The following is a 17,513-nucleotide window of genomic DNA, read 5'->3' on the forward strand; positions in this document are numbered from 1 at the left end:
TTTAATCAGCCAATTACATGGCGGCAACTCAGTGCATTTAGGCATGTACACATGGTCAAGACAATCTCCTGCAGTTCAAACCGAGCATCAGTATGGGGAAGAAAGGTGATTTGTGGCCTTTGAACGTGGCACGGTTGTTGGTGCCAGAAGGGCTGGTCTGAGTATTTCAGAAACTGCTGATCTACTGGGATTTTCACGCACAACCATCTCTAGGGTTTACAGAGAATGGTCCGAAAAAGAAAAAACATCCAGTGAGCGGCAGTTCTGTGGGCGGAAATGCCTTGTTGATGCCAGAGGTCAGAGGAGAATGGGCAGACTGGTTCGAGCTGATAGAAAGGCAACAGTGACTTAAATCGCCACCCGTTACAACCAAGGTAGGCAGAAGAGCATCTCTGAACGCACAGTACGTCACACTTTGAGGCAGATGGGCTACAGCAGCAGAAGACCACACCGGGTGCCACTACTTTCAGCTAAGAACAGGAAACTGAGGCTACAATTTGCACAAGTGCATCGAAATTTGCACAAGCTCATCGTTGATTTCTGCTGCGACATTCGGATGGTAGGGTCAGAATTTGGCGTCAACAACATGAAAGCATGGATCCATCCTGCCTTGTATCAGCGGCTCAGGCTGGTGGTGGTGGTGTCATGGTGTCTTTGGGCCCCTTGGTACAACGCCACAGCCTACCTGAGTATTGCTGCTGACCATGTCCATCCCTTTATGAGCACAATGTACCCAACATCTGATGGCTACTTTCAGCAGGATAATGCGCCATGTCATAAAGCTGGAATCATCTCAGACTGGTTTCTTGAACATGACAATGAGGTCACTGGACTCAAATGGCCTCCACAGTCACCAGATCTCAATCCAATAGAGCATCTTTGGGATGTGGTGGAACGGGAGACTCGCATCATGGATGTGCAGCCGACAAATCTGCGGCAACTGTGTGATGCCATCATGTCAATATGGACCAAAATCTCTGAGGAGCTTCCAGCACCTTGTTGTATCTATGCCACGAAGAATTGAGGCAGTTCTGAAGGCAAAAGGGGGTCCAACCCGTTACTAGCATGGTGTACCTAATAAAGTGGCCGGTGAGTGTATTATATCTGCTAATGGATTCTCTGCTGTATGTAATACGAGAGATGTATAATATAGATGACATCTTTACATCCATGCAATGATTTTTGGGAATCTCTTTTGCTGAGATGAGGAGGATGGCGCCATCTTGTGGCTGGTTATCAGATTTGAATATTATGAGCGCTTTTCTTTCCACAAATGTGATCCCTGATATAATATACATTGTAAGATAAGGGGGTGTCCTATTTTATACACCCCACCACATAGAGCGTGGGGGAATTCTAATCCCAACTCAGCTACGATTGCTATATCTATAGGATATATCTGATAGATGCAGAGACTATCTGCAGACTAGAGAGAGGGGTCCCATTATGATGTAGGGCAAGGCTACCTTTACGAGAACTACATGAATGAATGGACGTGTAAACCCCTCATTGCCTTGATACAGGACCCCAAAAAATAGACACAGGACCCACAATGGTCAGCCAGATGTGGGATGCTCTGTCTCCCTCTAGTGGCCTGAAGGTCCCACTGCAGCTGCAGCCCCCATTGAAAGTAAAAGAGCCACCAACAGTAATTACTAGAAAACATAAAATAAGACAAAAAAGCATCGCCACAACAAAGGACAATGCCTTATGCTTATTATGATGTGTGTAAGTGTGGGGTGTAGGATATTTCAGGTAATTTACCTATATACATTTATTAATCGTGCGCTGCTTTCTTGATATGTACAGTGAAACCTGTGGGTGGTTTAGCATCCCAAATCCTCCTGACAGGTTCCCTTTAAGCTGCACACACCACACTTTTAGGGTGCGGTACCGTTTGTAAATGCAGCACTAACGTACGGGGACGGGCCTCGGCCACAATCGCTATATGGAAACAGTACCGGTAACCAGAACCATAGAAACTCATATGTGATTGGGCTGAGGCCGCCCCCCGTACGCTGGCACTGGGTACTAGCGGAACATGTGCCGGCACCATTAATTACCCTCAGACTGCTGGTCTAGAGTCTGCAGTGACATCTTTAGACATAGCTGCAGTTCTCTTCTGCTCCCAAGCTAGTCACGGGAGCAGGACCGGGTCTCCTGGTGTCGGAGTAGCGGTTTATTATTCAAGTTTCTCCATTCCTCGCGGAATCATGCAGAGTCACTCTATAGACACTATAAGGTCTATAGGAGTTAATCAGGCCCAGTCCAGCTCTGATCAATATCAGCCCTTACAGGGGGTTGTTTCCCCTTGTATTGGGGGCTCTTATAGATGCCCCAGTTACAGGGTAAAAGAAAAAAAAAGAAAATGTTTCCATGGGGTCTTTTATGACCTAATGGGGGACACGTGAAGTATAAACCCACACAGAAAGTATTAATAAATACAGGCGGTCCCCTACTTAAGAATACTCGACTTACAGACGACCCCTAGATACAAACGGACCTCTGGATGTTGGTAATTTACTATACTTTAGTCCTAGGCTATAATAATCAGCTGTAAAAGTTATCACAGGTGTCTGTAATGAAGCTTTATTGTTATTCCTGGTTCTTATGACAACCCAACATTTTTAAAATCCAATTGTCACAGAGACCAAAAAAGTTCTGTCTGGGGTTACAATTATAAAATATACAGTTTCGACTTACATACAAATTCAACTTAAGAACATACCTGCAGAACTTATCTTGTACGTTACCCGGGGACTGCCTGTATTCATAGAAATAGATTCACATTTTCTAATACAATAAAAAAAAATCCCCCTCTACACTACAAAAAACACCGTCATAGTTGCTCTGTTTGCCCGAGACTAAACATATTACATAACACTACGACTAAAGCAAAATAGGGAATTCACTAATAATGTTCATTTCAAGTTAGTTAAAATCAGAAAAGTTAGAAAAAAAAACTTGAAACTTTTTAAAGTTTTTAACTAGCCCTATGTGTTCCGAAAAGAAATGCAAAACATTTTCTAAGGTAGCACTCAAAAAGAAAGGTTATATGGAAATCCACTAAAAATCCCCCGATCATCAGGCATTGGGTATACCAGGGCAAGTGCCGGACCCAGGGCTGCTAGGGGGGGAAGGGGAGGGGGGCACATAAGGCCGTACATAAGGAAAATTAAGAAACCATGATGGGGGCTGTTTGATATGATAAACTAGGGAATATTTGAGGGAACAGGGGACAGGATGAGTTTTGGTTTCTGAATTTTTAACGTCGCCACGTGAGTTCACTGCAAAGGGGCCCACTGAGGCCCTGTCACCCAGGGGCCTACTGAAACCTGCTGGTCATTAAAGCCTTTTCTGTCCTAATCATTGATGGGGTAGACCTCTTTCTCTGACACAAAAATTGGGAAGTATAGAGCATGGATTTTGCTGGAATTGTTCTTGGGTGTTATGTGTTAATTTTCAGAACCCCTGAAGTACCAATACTGTAGAAGCCCCTCCAGAAAGGACTCTGTTTTAGAAACTACCTCACGTCTGAAGAGTTTAGTAAGTATTTTTTTGTTAAAATTGTAATTTCAGTGAGTGGTCAGCGCCTTGCAGCGCTGGGGTCCTGTGTTGTAGTCCCATCCAGGTCAATATCTGCAAAGAGTTTGTATGTTCTCTCTGTGTTTGCGTGGGTTTCCTCCGGGTCTTCTGGTTTCCTCCTACTCCCCGAAACATACTGGTAGGTTGTTTAGATTGTGAGCCCCATGGGGGCAGGGTCTGATCTGGCAGCTCTGTGCAGCGCTGCGTAATCTGTGTGCAATATATAAATAAAGGAATTATTATAATTTTCAGTCCTGATGTGCCCAGAACTGGTGTTTTTTTTTTTTTTAAATAAATAGCACCTATTTAGTGGATGGGGCAAATATTAAGCAATATTAATAGTCAGCATCTTCAATGACTGAATCACAACCCTTTTCTCCAAAAACCTAACATTGTTATATATTGTCACATACAAGGCCATTGTCAAGCAAAACACATTACAAACTACAAGTCCCAGCATGCTTTGCACACCATTTTTAATTTGAAATGAGGTCTATGAAGCGCCAGGAATTCTGGACCTTGTAGTTCCTTATTTCCCGTCTTCACGCAACTACTCTATAAACTACTACTACGCTATAAAAAACAACTGCGTTTCTTCCTAAATACAGATGAAGGAGCTTGAGTCGCGCAAGACTACACCTCCAGAATTCTTTACTATCCTAGGTTCCGAAGCTATACGTGAGAGGAATTTTGGAATTCCGGGATTTGGTAATTCCGTATTCACTGTTATAAATATTAAAAATATTAGTTTCTTATCATGAAAACACCGCGTCGCTTACTAAATACAGTTTAAAACGTTTATTACATTGCGCCATGCCGTCCAAAACTACAATTCCCAGAATGCACTGCTTGCGTTTTCTATGCTAAAATCTGTAGAAGGAATTCTGGGACTCGTAGTTCTAAACAAGACAATAAGCGCTTTCCCGCCTTTCGACGCTTGCAGCCAATCGCCGCCCGCGTCACTCCCCGCGCCCGCGTCAGAGCCTCGCGCCCATTGGCCGAGAACAGCATACCTCACGTCGTACAGAAAGAGAGGGAGGAATAACCGGAAGTGGTCATTCTCTATCTCCCTCACTGCTTCCGGTGCACCGTATTCACCCGTTACACGGCGGCACTGAACGGTGCAGGTACCGGCAGCTGGGATGTGCGCTGTACACGGTCACCTCCGAGTGGTTTCGGTGTAAAAAAAAAAAGAGAAAAGAAAAAAAGAAAGAAAAACTTAAAATTAATTAAGAAAGAAAGTAGAGAGTAGTGAGAGAGAGTGTGTAGTGCGGGCAGACATGGCCTTTGAGAGCCTGTTCTCCAGACCCCCCAACCCAGCCCCAGACACCCACATGACAGAGTGTCAGCATGCAGGGGACGAAAGGTCGAGTAATACCTTCTCTTATTTCTTCTCATGTGTCTCATCCTCTGCTATTGTCACCACAGTCATGTCTTCTCATCTGTCTATGATTTCTATCGCTCTGGGATGTCTTGTATCATGTACGTGCGCCGCTCGCCGCCCACGCGGCTCACAGGTTCATTTATTTTACCATTTGGGCTCCGATATTGAGAGTTTTGGTTAAAAAAAGAGAACAATAGCATGTATTGTATGAAATCTAACACCGCCAGGGACGTGTGGCGGCCATAGACGGTACGATTTTGCGTGCGATGCGACTATCGTGGCGACTATGGGGCCAGATTGTATTGTAATGTTCTATGTATGTGATCGGGAGGTGCGTATTATAGGAGGCATTGGATAATTGGAAGGATTGTGTAATAACTATGGATATACTGGTGACCGGCTGTAGATATAATACTGGAGATGTACATGTTAGGGGTGATTTGCTACAGATATAACACTGCCGATGTATAAGAAGAGGTGCCCTGTTATTGATAGGATAATGGTGATGTATATGTAGAGGTGTCCTGTTATAGATATAATAATGGAGATGTATATATGGAGGTGACCGGCTGTAGATATAATACTGGAGATGTATATATGGAGGTGACCGGCTGTAGATATAATACTGGAGATGTATATATGGAGGTGACCGGCTGTAGATATAATACTGGAGATGTATATATGGAGGTGACCGGCTGTAGATATAATACTGGAGATGTATATATGGAGGTGACCGGCTATAGATATAATACTGGAGATGTATATATGGAGGTGACCGGCTATAGATATAATACTGGAGATGCATATATATATATATAGAGGTGACTGGCTATAGATGTAATACTGAAGATGCATATATATGGAGGTGACCGGCTATAGATATAATACTGGAGATGTATATATGGAGGTGACCGGCTATAGATATAATACTGGAGATGTATATATAGAGGTGACCGGCTGTAGATATGATACTGGAGATGTATATATGGAGGTGACCGGCTATAGATATAATACTGGAGATGTATATATGGAGGTGACCGGCTATAGATATAATACTGGAGATGCATATATATATATATAGAGGTGACTGGCTATAGATATAATACTGGAGATGTATATATAGAGGTGACCGGCTGTAGATATAATACTGAAGATGTATATATAGAGGTGACCGGCTGTAGATATAATACTGGAGATGTATATATAGAGGTGACCGGCTGTAGATATAATACTGGAGATGTATATATGGAGGTGACCGGCTGTAGATATGATACTGGAGATGTATATATGGAGGTGACCGGCTATAGATATAATACTGGAGATGTATATATGGAGGTGACCGGCTATAGATATAATACTGGAGATGTATATATGGAGGTGACCGGCTGTAGATATAATACTGGAGATGTATATATAGAGGTGACCGGCTGTAGATATAATACTGGAGATGTATATATGGAGGTGACCGGCTGTAGATATGATACTGGAGATGTGTATATATAGAGGTGTCCGGCTATAGATATAATACTGGAGATGCATATATATATATAGAGGTGACTGGCTATAGATATAATACTGGAGATGTATATATAGAGGTGACCGGCTGTAGATATAATACTGAAGATGTATATATAGAGGTGACCGGCTGTAGATATAATACTGGAGATGTATATATAGAGGTGACCGGCTGTAGATATAATACTGGAGATGTATATATGGAGGTGACCGGCTGTAGATATGATACTGGAGATGTATATATGGAGGTGACCGGCTATAGATATAATACTGGAGATGTATATATGGAGGTGACCGGCTATAGATATAATACTGGAGATGTATATATGGAGGTGACCGGCTGTAGATATAATACTGGAGATGTATATATAGAGGTGACCGGCTATAGATATAATACTGGAGATGTATATATAGAGGTGACCGGCTGTAGATATGATACTGGAGATGTATATATGGAGGTGACCGGCTATAGATATAATACTGGAGATGTATATATGGAGGTGACCGGCTATAGATATAATACTGGAGATGCATATATATATATATAGAGGTGACTGGCTATAGATATAATACTGGAGATGTATATATAGAGGTGACCGGCTGTAGATATAATACTGAAGATGTATATATAGAGGTGACCGGCTGTAGATATAATACTGGAGATGTATATATAGAGGTGACCGGCTGTAGATATAATACTGGAGATGTATATATGGAGGTGACCGGCTGTAGATATGATACTGGAGATGTATATATGGAGGTGACCGGCTATAGATATAATACTGGAGATGTATATATGGAGGTGACCGGCTATAGATATAATACTGGAGATGTATATATGGAGGTGACCGGCTGTAGATATAATACTGGAGATGTATATATAGAGGTGACCGGCTGTAGATATAATACTGGAGATGTATATATGGAGGTGACCGGCTGTAGATATGATACTGGAGATGTATATATGGAGGTGACCGGCTATAGATATAATACTGGAGATGTATATATAGAGGTGTCCGGCTATAGATATAATACTGGAGATGCATATATATATATAGAGGTGACTGGCTATAGATATAATACTGGAGATGTATATATAGAGGTGACCGGCTGTAGATATAATACTGAAGATGTATATATAGAGGTGACCGGCTGTAGATATAATACTGGAGATGTATATATAGAGGTGACCGGCTGTAGATATAATACTGGAGATGTATATATGGAGGTGACCGGCTGTAGATATGATACTGGAGATGTATATATGGAGGTGACCGGCTATAGATATAATACTGGAGATGTATATATGGAGGTGACCGGCTATAGATATAATACTGGAGATGTATATATGGAGGTGACCGGCTGTAGATATAATACTGGAGATGTATATATAGAGGTGACCGGCTATAGATATAATACTGGAGATGTATATATAGAGGTGACCGGCTGTAGATATAATACTGGAGATGTATATATAGAGGTGACCGGCTATAGATATAATACTGGAGATGTATATATAGAGGTGACCGGCTGTAGATATAATACTGGAGATGTATATATAGAGGTGACCGGCTGTAGATATAATACTGGAGATGTATATATGGAGGTGACCGGCTGTAGATATAATACTGGAGATGTATATATGGAGGTGACCGGCTATAGATATAATACTGGAGATGCATATATATATATAGAGGTGACTGGCTATAGATATAATACTGGAGATGTATATATGGAGGTGACCGGCTGTAGATATAATACTGAAGATGCATATATATGGAGGTGACCGGCTGTAGATATAATACTGGAGATGTATATATAGAGGTGACCGGCTGTAGATATAATACTGGAGATGTATATATGGAGGTGACCGGCTATAGATATAATACTGGAGATGTATATATGGAGGTGACCGGCTGTAGATATGATACTGGAGATGTATATATGGAGGTGACCGGCTATAGATATAATACTGGAGATGCATATATATATATATAGAGGTGACTGGCTGTAGATATAATACTGGAGATGTACATGTTAGGGGTGATTTGCTACAGATATAACACTGCCGATGTATAAGAAGAGGTGCCCTGTTATTGATAGGATAATGGTGATGTATATGTAGAGGTGTCCTGTTATAGATATAATAATGGAGATGTATATATGGAGGTGACCGGCTATAGATAAAATACTGGAGATGTATATATGGAGGTGACCGGCTATAGATATAATACTGGAGATGTATATATGGAGGTGACCGGCTGTAGATATAATACTGAAGATGTATATATGGAGGTGACCGGCTGTAGATATAATACTGGAGATGTATATATGGAGGTGACCGGCTGTAGATATAATACTGAAGATGTATATATGGAGGTGACCGGCTATAGATATAATACTGGAGATGTATATATGGAGGTGACCGGCTATAGATATAATACTGAAGATGTATATATGGAGGTGACTGGCTATAGATATAATACTGGAGATGTATATATAGAGGTGTCCGGCTATAGATATAATACTGGAGATGCATATATATATATATAGAGGTGACCGGCTATAGATATAATACTGGAGATGTATATATGGAGGTGACCGGCTATAGATATAATACTGAAGATGTATATATGGAGGTGACTGGCTATAGATATAATACTGGAGATGTATATATAGAGGTGTCCGGCTATAGATATAATACTGGAGATGTATATATAGAGGTAACCGGCTATAGATATAATACTGAAGATGTATATATGGAGGTGACCGGCTATAGATATAATACTGGAGATGTATATATAGAGGTGTCCGGCTATAGATATAATACTGGAGATGTATATATAGAGGTGTCCTGTTATACATATAATACTGGAGATGTATATGTAGAGGTGTCCTGTTATACATATAATACTGGAGATGCATATATATAGAGGTGTCCTGTTATACATATAATACTGGAGATGTATATATATATATAGAGGTAACCGGCTATAGATATAATACTGAAGATGTATATATGGAGGTGACCGGCTATAGATATAATACTGGAGATGTATATATAGAGGTAACCGGCTATAGATATAATACTGGAGATGTATATATAGAGGTGTCCTGTTATACATATAATACTGGAGATGTATATATATATATATATATATATAGAGGTAACCGGCTATAGATATAATACTGGAGATGTATATATAGAGGTGTCCGGCTATAGATATAATACTGGAGATGTATATATGGAGGTGTCCTGTTATACATATAATACTGGAGATGTATATGTAGAGGTGTCCTGTTATACATATAATACTGGAGATGTATATATATATATATATATATATAGAGGTAACCGGCTATAGATATAATACTGGAGATGTATATATAGAGGTGTCCGGCTATAGATATAATACTGGAGATGTATATATAGAGGTGTCCTGTTATACATATAATACTGGAGATGTATATGTAGAGGTGTCCTGTTATACATATAATACTGGAGATGTACATGTAGATGACATATAATACAGTAAATGGTTGTACAGAGGTGACGGTCTGTGGATATTATGATGATGTACATGTAGTGGTGTGGACACGTTGTATGGTATCTCTGTGCAGATAGATTGTATCTTCTATGCATTAAAGGGGTTGTACAGGAAGTATCATTAATGGCTTATCCTAGTATAATCCACCAGATTATCAGATGTTTGAGCTGGTGTATACACAGGGCCCAGAGCTGTAACTGCATCCATGACTCTCATCGGGTTGAATATGAGCCAGGGTTGCAATTACAGCTTTTGGCCACAATACAGTGCATGGAGACATGCTGTCATCATGCCAGGTTGTTGGTTTCCCCAGCAATCAGATATGGATAATTCCTGGACAGACCCAGACCCCCTCCTCAAACGCTTTCCATCCTTCAACAAATGCTCTGCACAATGGAGCAGAGTTTTTCGAATGCAGCACGTTGGGAGGAGGAGAAAGGTTATCTTCACATTAGTTATCCTAAACTATTTTATTTTCCAGCCGTATAACAGAGCAGCTGTGTAAGAGAACTTTTTTGTGTTGTCTGCAGCAGCTGGACTGTAAAAAAAAATGTAATTATATTCCAGGTTTGTAGCTAGGCTTGGTGCAGGCCTGTGTGAGAGCTCAACACTAAACTGATGCACAGCCCCACCTCTTCTCTGACTGCACTATAAGTCTTCTGGTTCTATATAGGAGAAGATAGGGGCTGTGGAGCAGTTTGAATGCATAAATCTAAGCTTAGTAGTGGGAGGACACTGCCTAGTCCAGCTACAATCCTGGATTTTAAATCATTTTGTTGCAGTCCTGTTGCTGCTGCCACCAACAGCTCACACAAGGGTCTGGTTACACATCTCTCCTAACACTGTCTGCAGTCTTGTACGGTCCGCACTGCTTTCAGGTTTAGATGATGGAAGATGAATGCGACGTACAGTAAAATATCAATGTAAATTTGTTGTGGTTGAATGCAAATAATGATCACTAAGGTATTGGTGTAGATCTATGGTGATTTTTGATGATATGAAATACAGTAAGGTATCAGTATAGATGTGTAGTGATGGTAGAGGCTGTAATGTGACGTACAGGTATATGGTGTAGGTGTACAGGACATGTCTAGGAATGGTTTTACAGTATTGGTGTAAAGGACATGTCTAGCGTCATGATAAGTACAGTATTAGTGCAGATGTTTGGTGATGGGTGTAGGTGTATAGGACATGTCTAGCGTCATGATAAGTACAGTATTAGTGCAGATGTTTGGTGATGGTTGTAGGTATAGGTGTATAGGACATGTCTAGCGTCTTGATAAGTACAGTATTAGTGCAGATGTTTGATGGTTGTAGGTATAGGTGTATAGGACATGTCTAGCGTCATGATAAGTACAGTATTAGTGCAGATGTTTGGTGATGGTTGTAGGTGTATAGGACATGTCTAGCGTCATGATAAGTACAGTATTAGTGCAGATGTTTGGTGATGGTTGTATGTATAGGTGTATAGGACATGTCTAGCGTCATGATAAGTACAGTATTAGTGCAGATGTTTGGTGATGGTTGTAGGTGTAGGTGTATAGGACATGTCTAGCGTCATGATAAGTACAGTATTAGTGCAGATGTTTGGTGATGGTTGTAGGTATAGGTGTATAGGACATGTCTAGCGTCATGATAAGTACAGTATTAGTGCAGATGTTTGGTGATGGTTGTAGGTGTAGGTGTATAGGACATGTCTAGCGTCATGATAAGTACAGTATTAGTGCAGATGTTTGGTGATGGTTGTAGGTATAGGTGTATAGGACATGTCTAGCGTCATGATAAGTACAGTATTAGTGCAGATGTTTGGTGATGGTTGTAGGTGTAGGTGTATAGGACATGTCTAGCGTCATGATAAGTACAGTATTAGTGCAGATGTTTGGTGATGGTTGTAGGTATAGGTGTATAGGACATGTCTAGCGTCATGATAAGTACAGTATTAGTGCAGATGTTTGGTGATGGTTGTAGGTGTAGGTGTATAGGACATGTCTAGCATCATGATAAGTACAGTATTAGTGCAGATGTTTGGTGATGGTTGTATGTATAGGACATGTCTAGCGTCATGATAAGTACAGTATTAGTGCAGATGTTTGGTGATGGTTGTAGGTATAGGTGTATAGGACATGTCTAGCGTCATGATAAGTACATTATTAGTGCCGATGTTTGGTTGTATGTAAAGGTGTATAGGACATGTCTAGCGTCATGATAAGTACAGTATTAGTGCAGATGTTTGGTTGTATGTATAGGTGTATAGGACATGTCTAGCGTCTTGATAAGTACAGTATTAGTGCAGATGTTTGGTGATGGTTGTAGGTATAGGTGTATAGGACATGTCTAGCGTCATGATAAGTACAGTATTAGTGCAGATGTTTGGTGATGGTTGTAGGTGTAGGTGTATAGGACATGTCTAGCGTCATGATAAGTACAGTATTAGTGCAGATGTTTGGTGATGGTTGTAGGTATAGGTGTATAGGACATGTCTAGCGTCTTGATAAGTACAGTATTAGTGCAGATGTTTGGTGATGGTTGTAGGTATAGGTGTATAGGACATGTCTAGCGTCATGATAAGTACAGTATTAGTGCAGATGTTTGGTGATGGTTGTAGGTATAGGTGTATAGGACATGTCTAGCGTCATGATAAGTACAGTATTAGTGCAGATGTTTGGTGATGGGTGTAGGTGTATAGGACATGTCTAGCGTCTTGATAAGTACAGTATTAGTGCAGAGGTTTGGTGATGGTTGTAGGTGTATAGGTGTATAGGACATGTCTAGCGTCATGATAAGTACAGTATTAGTGCAGATGTTTGGTGATGGTTGTATGTATAGGTGTATAGGACATGTCTAGCGTCATGATAAGTACAGTATTAGTGCAGATGTTTGGTGATGGTTGTAGGTGTAGGTGTATAGGACATGTCTAGCGTCATGATAAGTACAGTATTAGTGCAGATGTTTGGTGATGGTTGTAGGTATAGGTGTATAGGACATGTCTAGCGTCATGATAAGTACAGTATTAGTGCAGATGTTTGGTGATGGTTGTAGGTGTAGGTGTATAGGACATGTCTAGCATCATGATAAGTACAGTATTAGTGCAGATGTTTGGTGATGGTTGTATGTATAGGACATGTCTAGCGTCATGATAAGTACAGTATTAGTGCAGATGTTTGGTGATGGTTGTAGGTATAGGTGTATAGGACATGTCTAGCGTCATGATAAGTACAGTATTAGTGCCGATGTTTGGTTGTATGTAAAGGTGTATAGGACATGTCTAGCGTCATGATAAGTACAGTATTAGTGCAGATGTTTGGTTGTATGTATAGGTGTATAGGACATGTCTAGCGTCTTGATAAGTACAGTATTAGTGCAGATGTTTGGTGATGGTTGTAGGTATAGGTGTATAGGACATGTCTAGCGTCATGATAAGTACAGTATTAGTGCAGATGTTTGGTGATGGTTGTAGGTATAGGTGTATAGGACATGTCTAGCGTCATGATAAGTACAGTATTAGTGCAGATGTTTGGTGATGGTTGTAGGTGTAGGTGTATAGGACATGTCTAGCGTCATGATAAGTACAGTATTAGTGCAGATGTTTGGTGATGGTTGTAGGTATAGGTGTATAGGACATGTCTAGCGTCATGATAAGTACAGTATTAGTGCAGATGTTTGGTGATGGTTGTAGGTATAGGTGTATAGGACATGTCTAGCGTCATGATAAGTACAGTATTAGTGCAGATGTTTGGTGATGGTTGTAGGTATAGGTGTATAGGACATGTCTAGCGTCATGATAAGTACAGTATTAGTGCAGATGTTTGGTGATGGTTGTAGGTGTAGGTGTATAGGACATGTCTAGCGTCATGATAAGTACAGTATTAGTGCAGATGTTTGGTGATGGTTGTATGTATAGGACATGTCTAGCGTCATGATAAGTACAGTATTAGTGCAGATGTTTGGTGATGGTTGTAGGTATAGGTGTATAGGACATGTCTAGCGTCATGATAAGTACAGTATTAGTGCCGATGTTTGGTTGTATGTAAAGGTGTATAGGACATGTCTAGCGTCATGATAAGTACAGTATTAGTGCAGATGTTTGGTTGTATGTATAGGTGTATAGGACATGTCTAGCGTCTTGATAAGTACAGTATTAGTGCAGATGTTTGGTGATGGTTGTAGGTATAGGTGTATAGGACATGTCTAGCGTCATGATAAGTACAGTATTAGTGCAGATGTTTGGTGATGGTTGTATGTATAGGTGTATAGGACATGTCTAGCGTCATGATAAGTACAGTATTAGTGCAGATGTTTGGTTGTATGTATAGGTGTATAGGACATGTCTAGCGTCTTGATAAGTACAGTATTAGTGCAGATGTTTGGTTGTATGTATAGGTGTATAGGACATGTCTAGCGTCTTGATAAGTACAGTATTAGTGCAGATGTTTGGTGATGGTTGTAGGTGTAGGTGTATAGGACATGTCTAGCGTCATGATAAGTACAGTATTAGTGCAGATGTTTGGTGATGGTTGTAGGTGTAGGTGTATAGGACATGTCTAGCGTCTTGATAAGTACAGTATTAGTGCAGATGTTTGGTGATGGTTGTAGGTATAGGTGTATAGGACATGTCTAGCGTCATGATAAGTACAGTATTAGTGCAGATGTTTGGTGATGGTTGTAGGTATAGGTGTATAGGACATGTCTAGCGTCATGATAAGTACAGTATTAGTGCAGATGTTTGGTGATGGTTGTAGGTATAGGTGTATAGGACATGTCTAGCGTCATGATAAGTACAGTATTAGTGCAGATGTTTGGTGATGGTTGTATGTATAGGACATGTCTAGCGTCATGATAAGTACAGTATTAGTGCAGATGTTTGGTGATGGTTGTATGTATAGGTGTATAGGACATGTCTACCCTCATGATAAGTACAGTATTAGTGCAGATGTTTGGTGATGGTTGTATGTATAGGACATGTCTAGCGTCATGATAAGTACAGTATTAGTGCAGATGTTTGGTGATGGTTGTAGGTATAGGTGTATAGGACATGTCTAGCGTCATGATAAGTACAGTATTAGTGCCGATGTTTGGTTGTATGTAAAGGTGTATAGGACATGTCTAGCGTCATGATAAGTACAGTATTAGTGCAGATGTTTGGTTGTATGTATAGGTGTATAGGACATGTCTAGCGTCTTGATAAGTACAGTATTAGTGCAGATGTTTGGTGATGGTTGTAGGTATAGGTGTATAGGACATGTCTAGCGTCATGATAAGTACAGTATTAGTGCAGATGTTTGGTGATGGTTGTATGTATAGGTGTATAGGACATGTCTAGCGTCATGATAAGTACAGTATTAGTGCAGATGTTTGGTTGTATGTATAGGTGTATAGGACATGTCTAGCGTCTTGATAAGTACAGTATTAGTGCAGATGTTTGGTTGTATGTATAGGTGTATAGGACATGTCTAGCGTCTTGATAAGTACAGTATTAGTGCAGATGTTTGGTGATGGTTGTAGGTGTAGGTGTATAGGACATGTCTAGCGTCATGATAAGTACAGTATTAGTGCAGATGTTTGGTGATGGTTGTAGGTGTAGGTGTATAGGACATGTCTAGCGTCTTGATAAGTACAGTATTAGTGCAGATGTTTGGTGATGGTTGTAGGTATAGGTGTATAGGACATGTCTAGCGTCATGATAAGTACAGTATTAGTGCAGATGTTTGGTGATGGTTGTAGGTATAGGTGTATAGGACATGTCTAGCGTCATGATAAGTACAGTATTAGTGCAGATGTTTGGTGATGGTTGTAGGTATAGGTGTATAGGACATGTCTAGCGTCATGATAAGTACAGTATTAGTGCAGATGTTTGGTGATGGTTGTATGTATAGGACATGTCTAGCGTCATGATAAGTACAGTATTAGTGCAGATGTTTGGTGATGGTTGTATGTATAGGTGTATAGGACATGTCTACCCTCATGATAAGTACAGTATTAGTGCAGATGTTTGGTTGTATGTATAGGACATGTCGAGCGTCATAAGTACAGTATTAGTGCAGATGTTTGGTGATGGTTGTATGTATAGGACATGTCTAGCGTCATGATAAGTTCAGTATTAGTGCAGATGTTTGGTGATGGTTGTATGTATAGGACATGTCTAGCCTCATGATAAGTACAGTATTAGTGCAGATGTTTGGTGATGGTTGTATGTATAGGTGTATAGGACATGTCTAGCGTCTTGATAAGTACAGTATTAGTGCAGATGTTTGGTTGTATGTATAGGACATGTCTAGCGTCATAAGTACAGTATTAGTGCAGATGTTTGGTTGTATGTATAGGACATGTCTAGCGTCATGATAAGTACAGTATTAGTGCAGATGTTTGGTTGTATGTATAGGTGTATAGGACATGTCTAGCGTCTTGATAAGTACAGTATTAGTGCAGATGTTTGGTGATAATTGTATGTAATTAATGATTAGGGAGGTATCAGAGTAGATTTGTATTGAGCATACTTGAAGCAATTTAACCACTTACTGTGGGGCTATTTTAACCAAACCAGGAACTGATGTTGGCTTGAATTGTAACTAAGCATTTTCTGTAGGTTTGTTTTTAAGTGGAATTTGTATAAAAATTGGAATTGAGGTTTTTTGTAAGTATTTTTTTTATCCTTGTGATAATAGGATTTTTATAATTTTGAGATATGATGGGAACAAGAATGACCAAATAAAAAGGGACACCATTAATAATTCATATGTTGTCCACTGCAGTCTGCAGCCAAAATTGGGCAAATTGCCACCATCCAGAGAGCTTGATTAAAAGGTCACAGTGGTCAGAGAGGTCTGTTCATCTGTAAGTCGATTGTTCTCGAGTCGGGGGACTGCCTTTATAAGTTTTTGCAAATTATGCTCTGGCGCTCCCTCGTGCCGTCACATAGACGACTTGGCGCCCTGTTTTCCTAACTATGCGCACATCCAGCGTGCATGTCATAGCCCGGCCCTCCCTTCATTTCCCCATTCCCGAGAGCTCGGCGATGTCGCCAGGCTGTAGCGTACTACGATAGCACTTGGTAATGTGCAGTCGGCTGCTGCGCAAACTACCCAAAAGCCTCTGAACCAAGTGCTAGCTACAGCACTCGAGAGCTCGGTGAGATCGACGGCTCTCTGGAATGGGGAAAGGGAGAGCGGGCCGGGCTATCACATGCACGCTGGAGGCGTGCATGATTAAGATACTACCGGAGAGCCGAGCCGTCTGTGATGGCATGAGGAGTGCCAGAGCATAATTTGCATAAACTTATGATCGGTTTTTGCAGAAAATACAAGCCAAAATCAGTTCCTGCATCAGCATAACAAAAGCTTTCTGAAGTCTACTTAGTGGTCCTTTATTATACAGTAAGTTATCAGGATAGATGTGTAGTGATATATACAGGTGCATGGTATAGATGTACATTACATGTGTAGTGATAGATCATATCTAATGTACACTAAGGTATCCATTTACAT

General features: G+C 40.5%; 1 protein-coding gene across 1 annotated transcript in view; it reads left to right on the forward strand.

Annotated features, from left to right (window-relative positions):
- Window positions 1–4,718: 4,718 nt before the first annotated feature.
- ZC3H6 (zinc finger CCCH-type containing 6) overlaps window positions 4,719–17,513 on the forward strand; it is a 28,587-nt gene continuing 15,792 nt past the window's right edge. The window contains exon 1 of the mRNA XM_072115141.1: window positions 4,719–4,951. Within this exon, the coding sequence (XP_071971242.1) occupies window positions 4,866–4,951 (86 nt within the window). The 5' untranslated portion in view covers window positions 4,719–4,865. The remainder of the gene's footprint in view (window positions 4,952–17,513) is intronic.

Source organism: Engystomops pustulosus, chromosome 7, assembly GCF_040894005.1.
Source record: "Engystomops pustulosus chromosome 7, aEngPut4.maternal, whole genome shotgun sequence".
Taxonomy (NCBI): domain Eukaryota; kingdom Metazoa; phylum Chordata; class Amphibia; order Anura; family Leptodactylidae; genus Engystomops; species Engystomops pustulosus.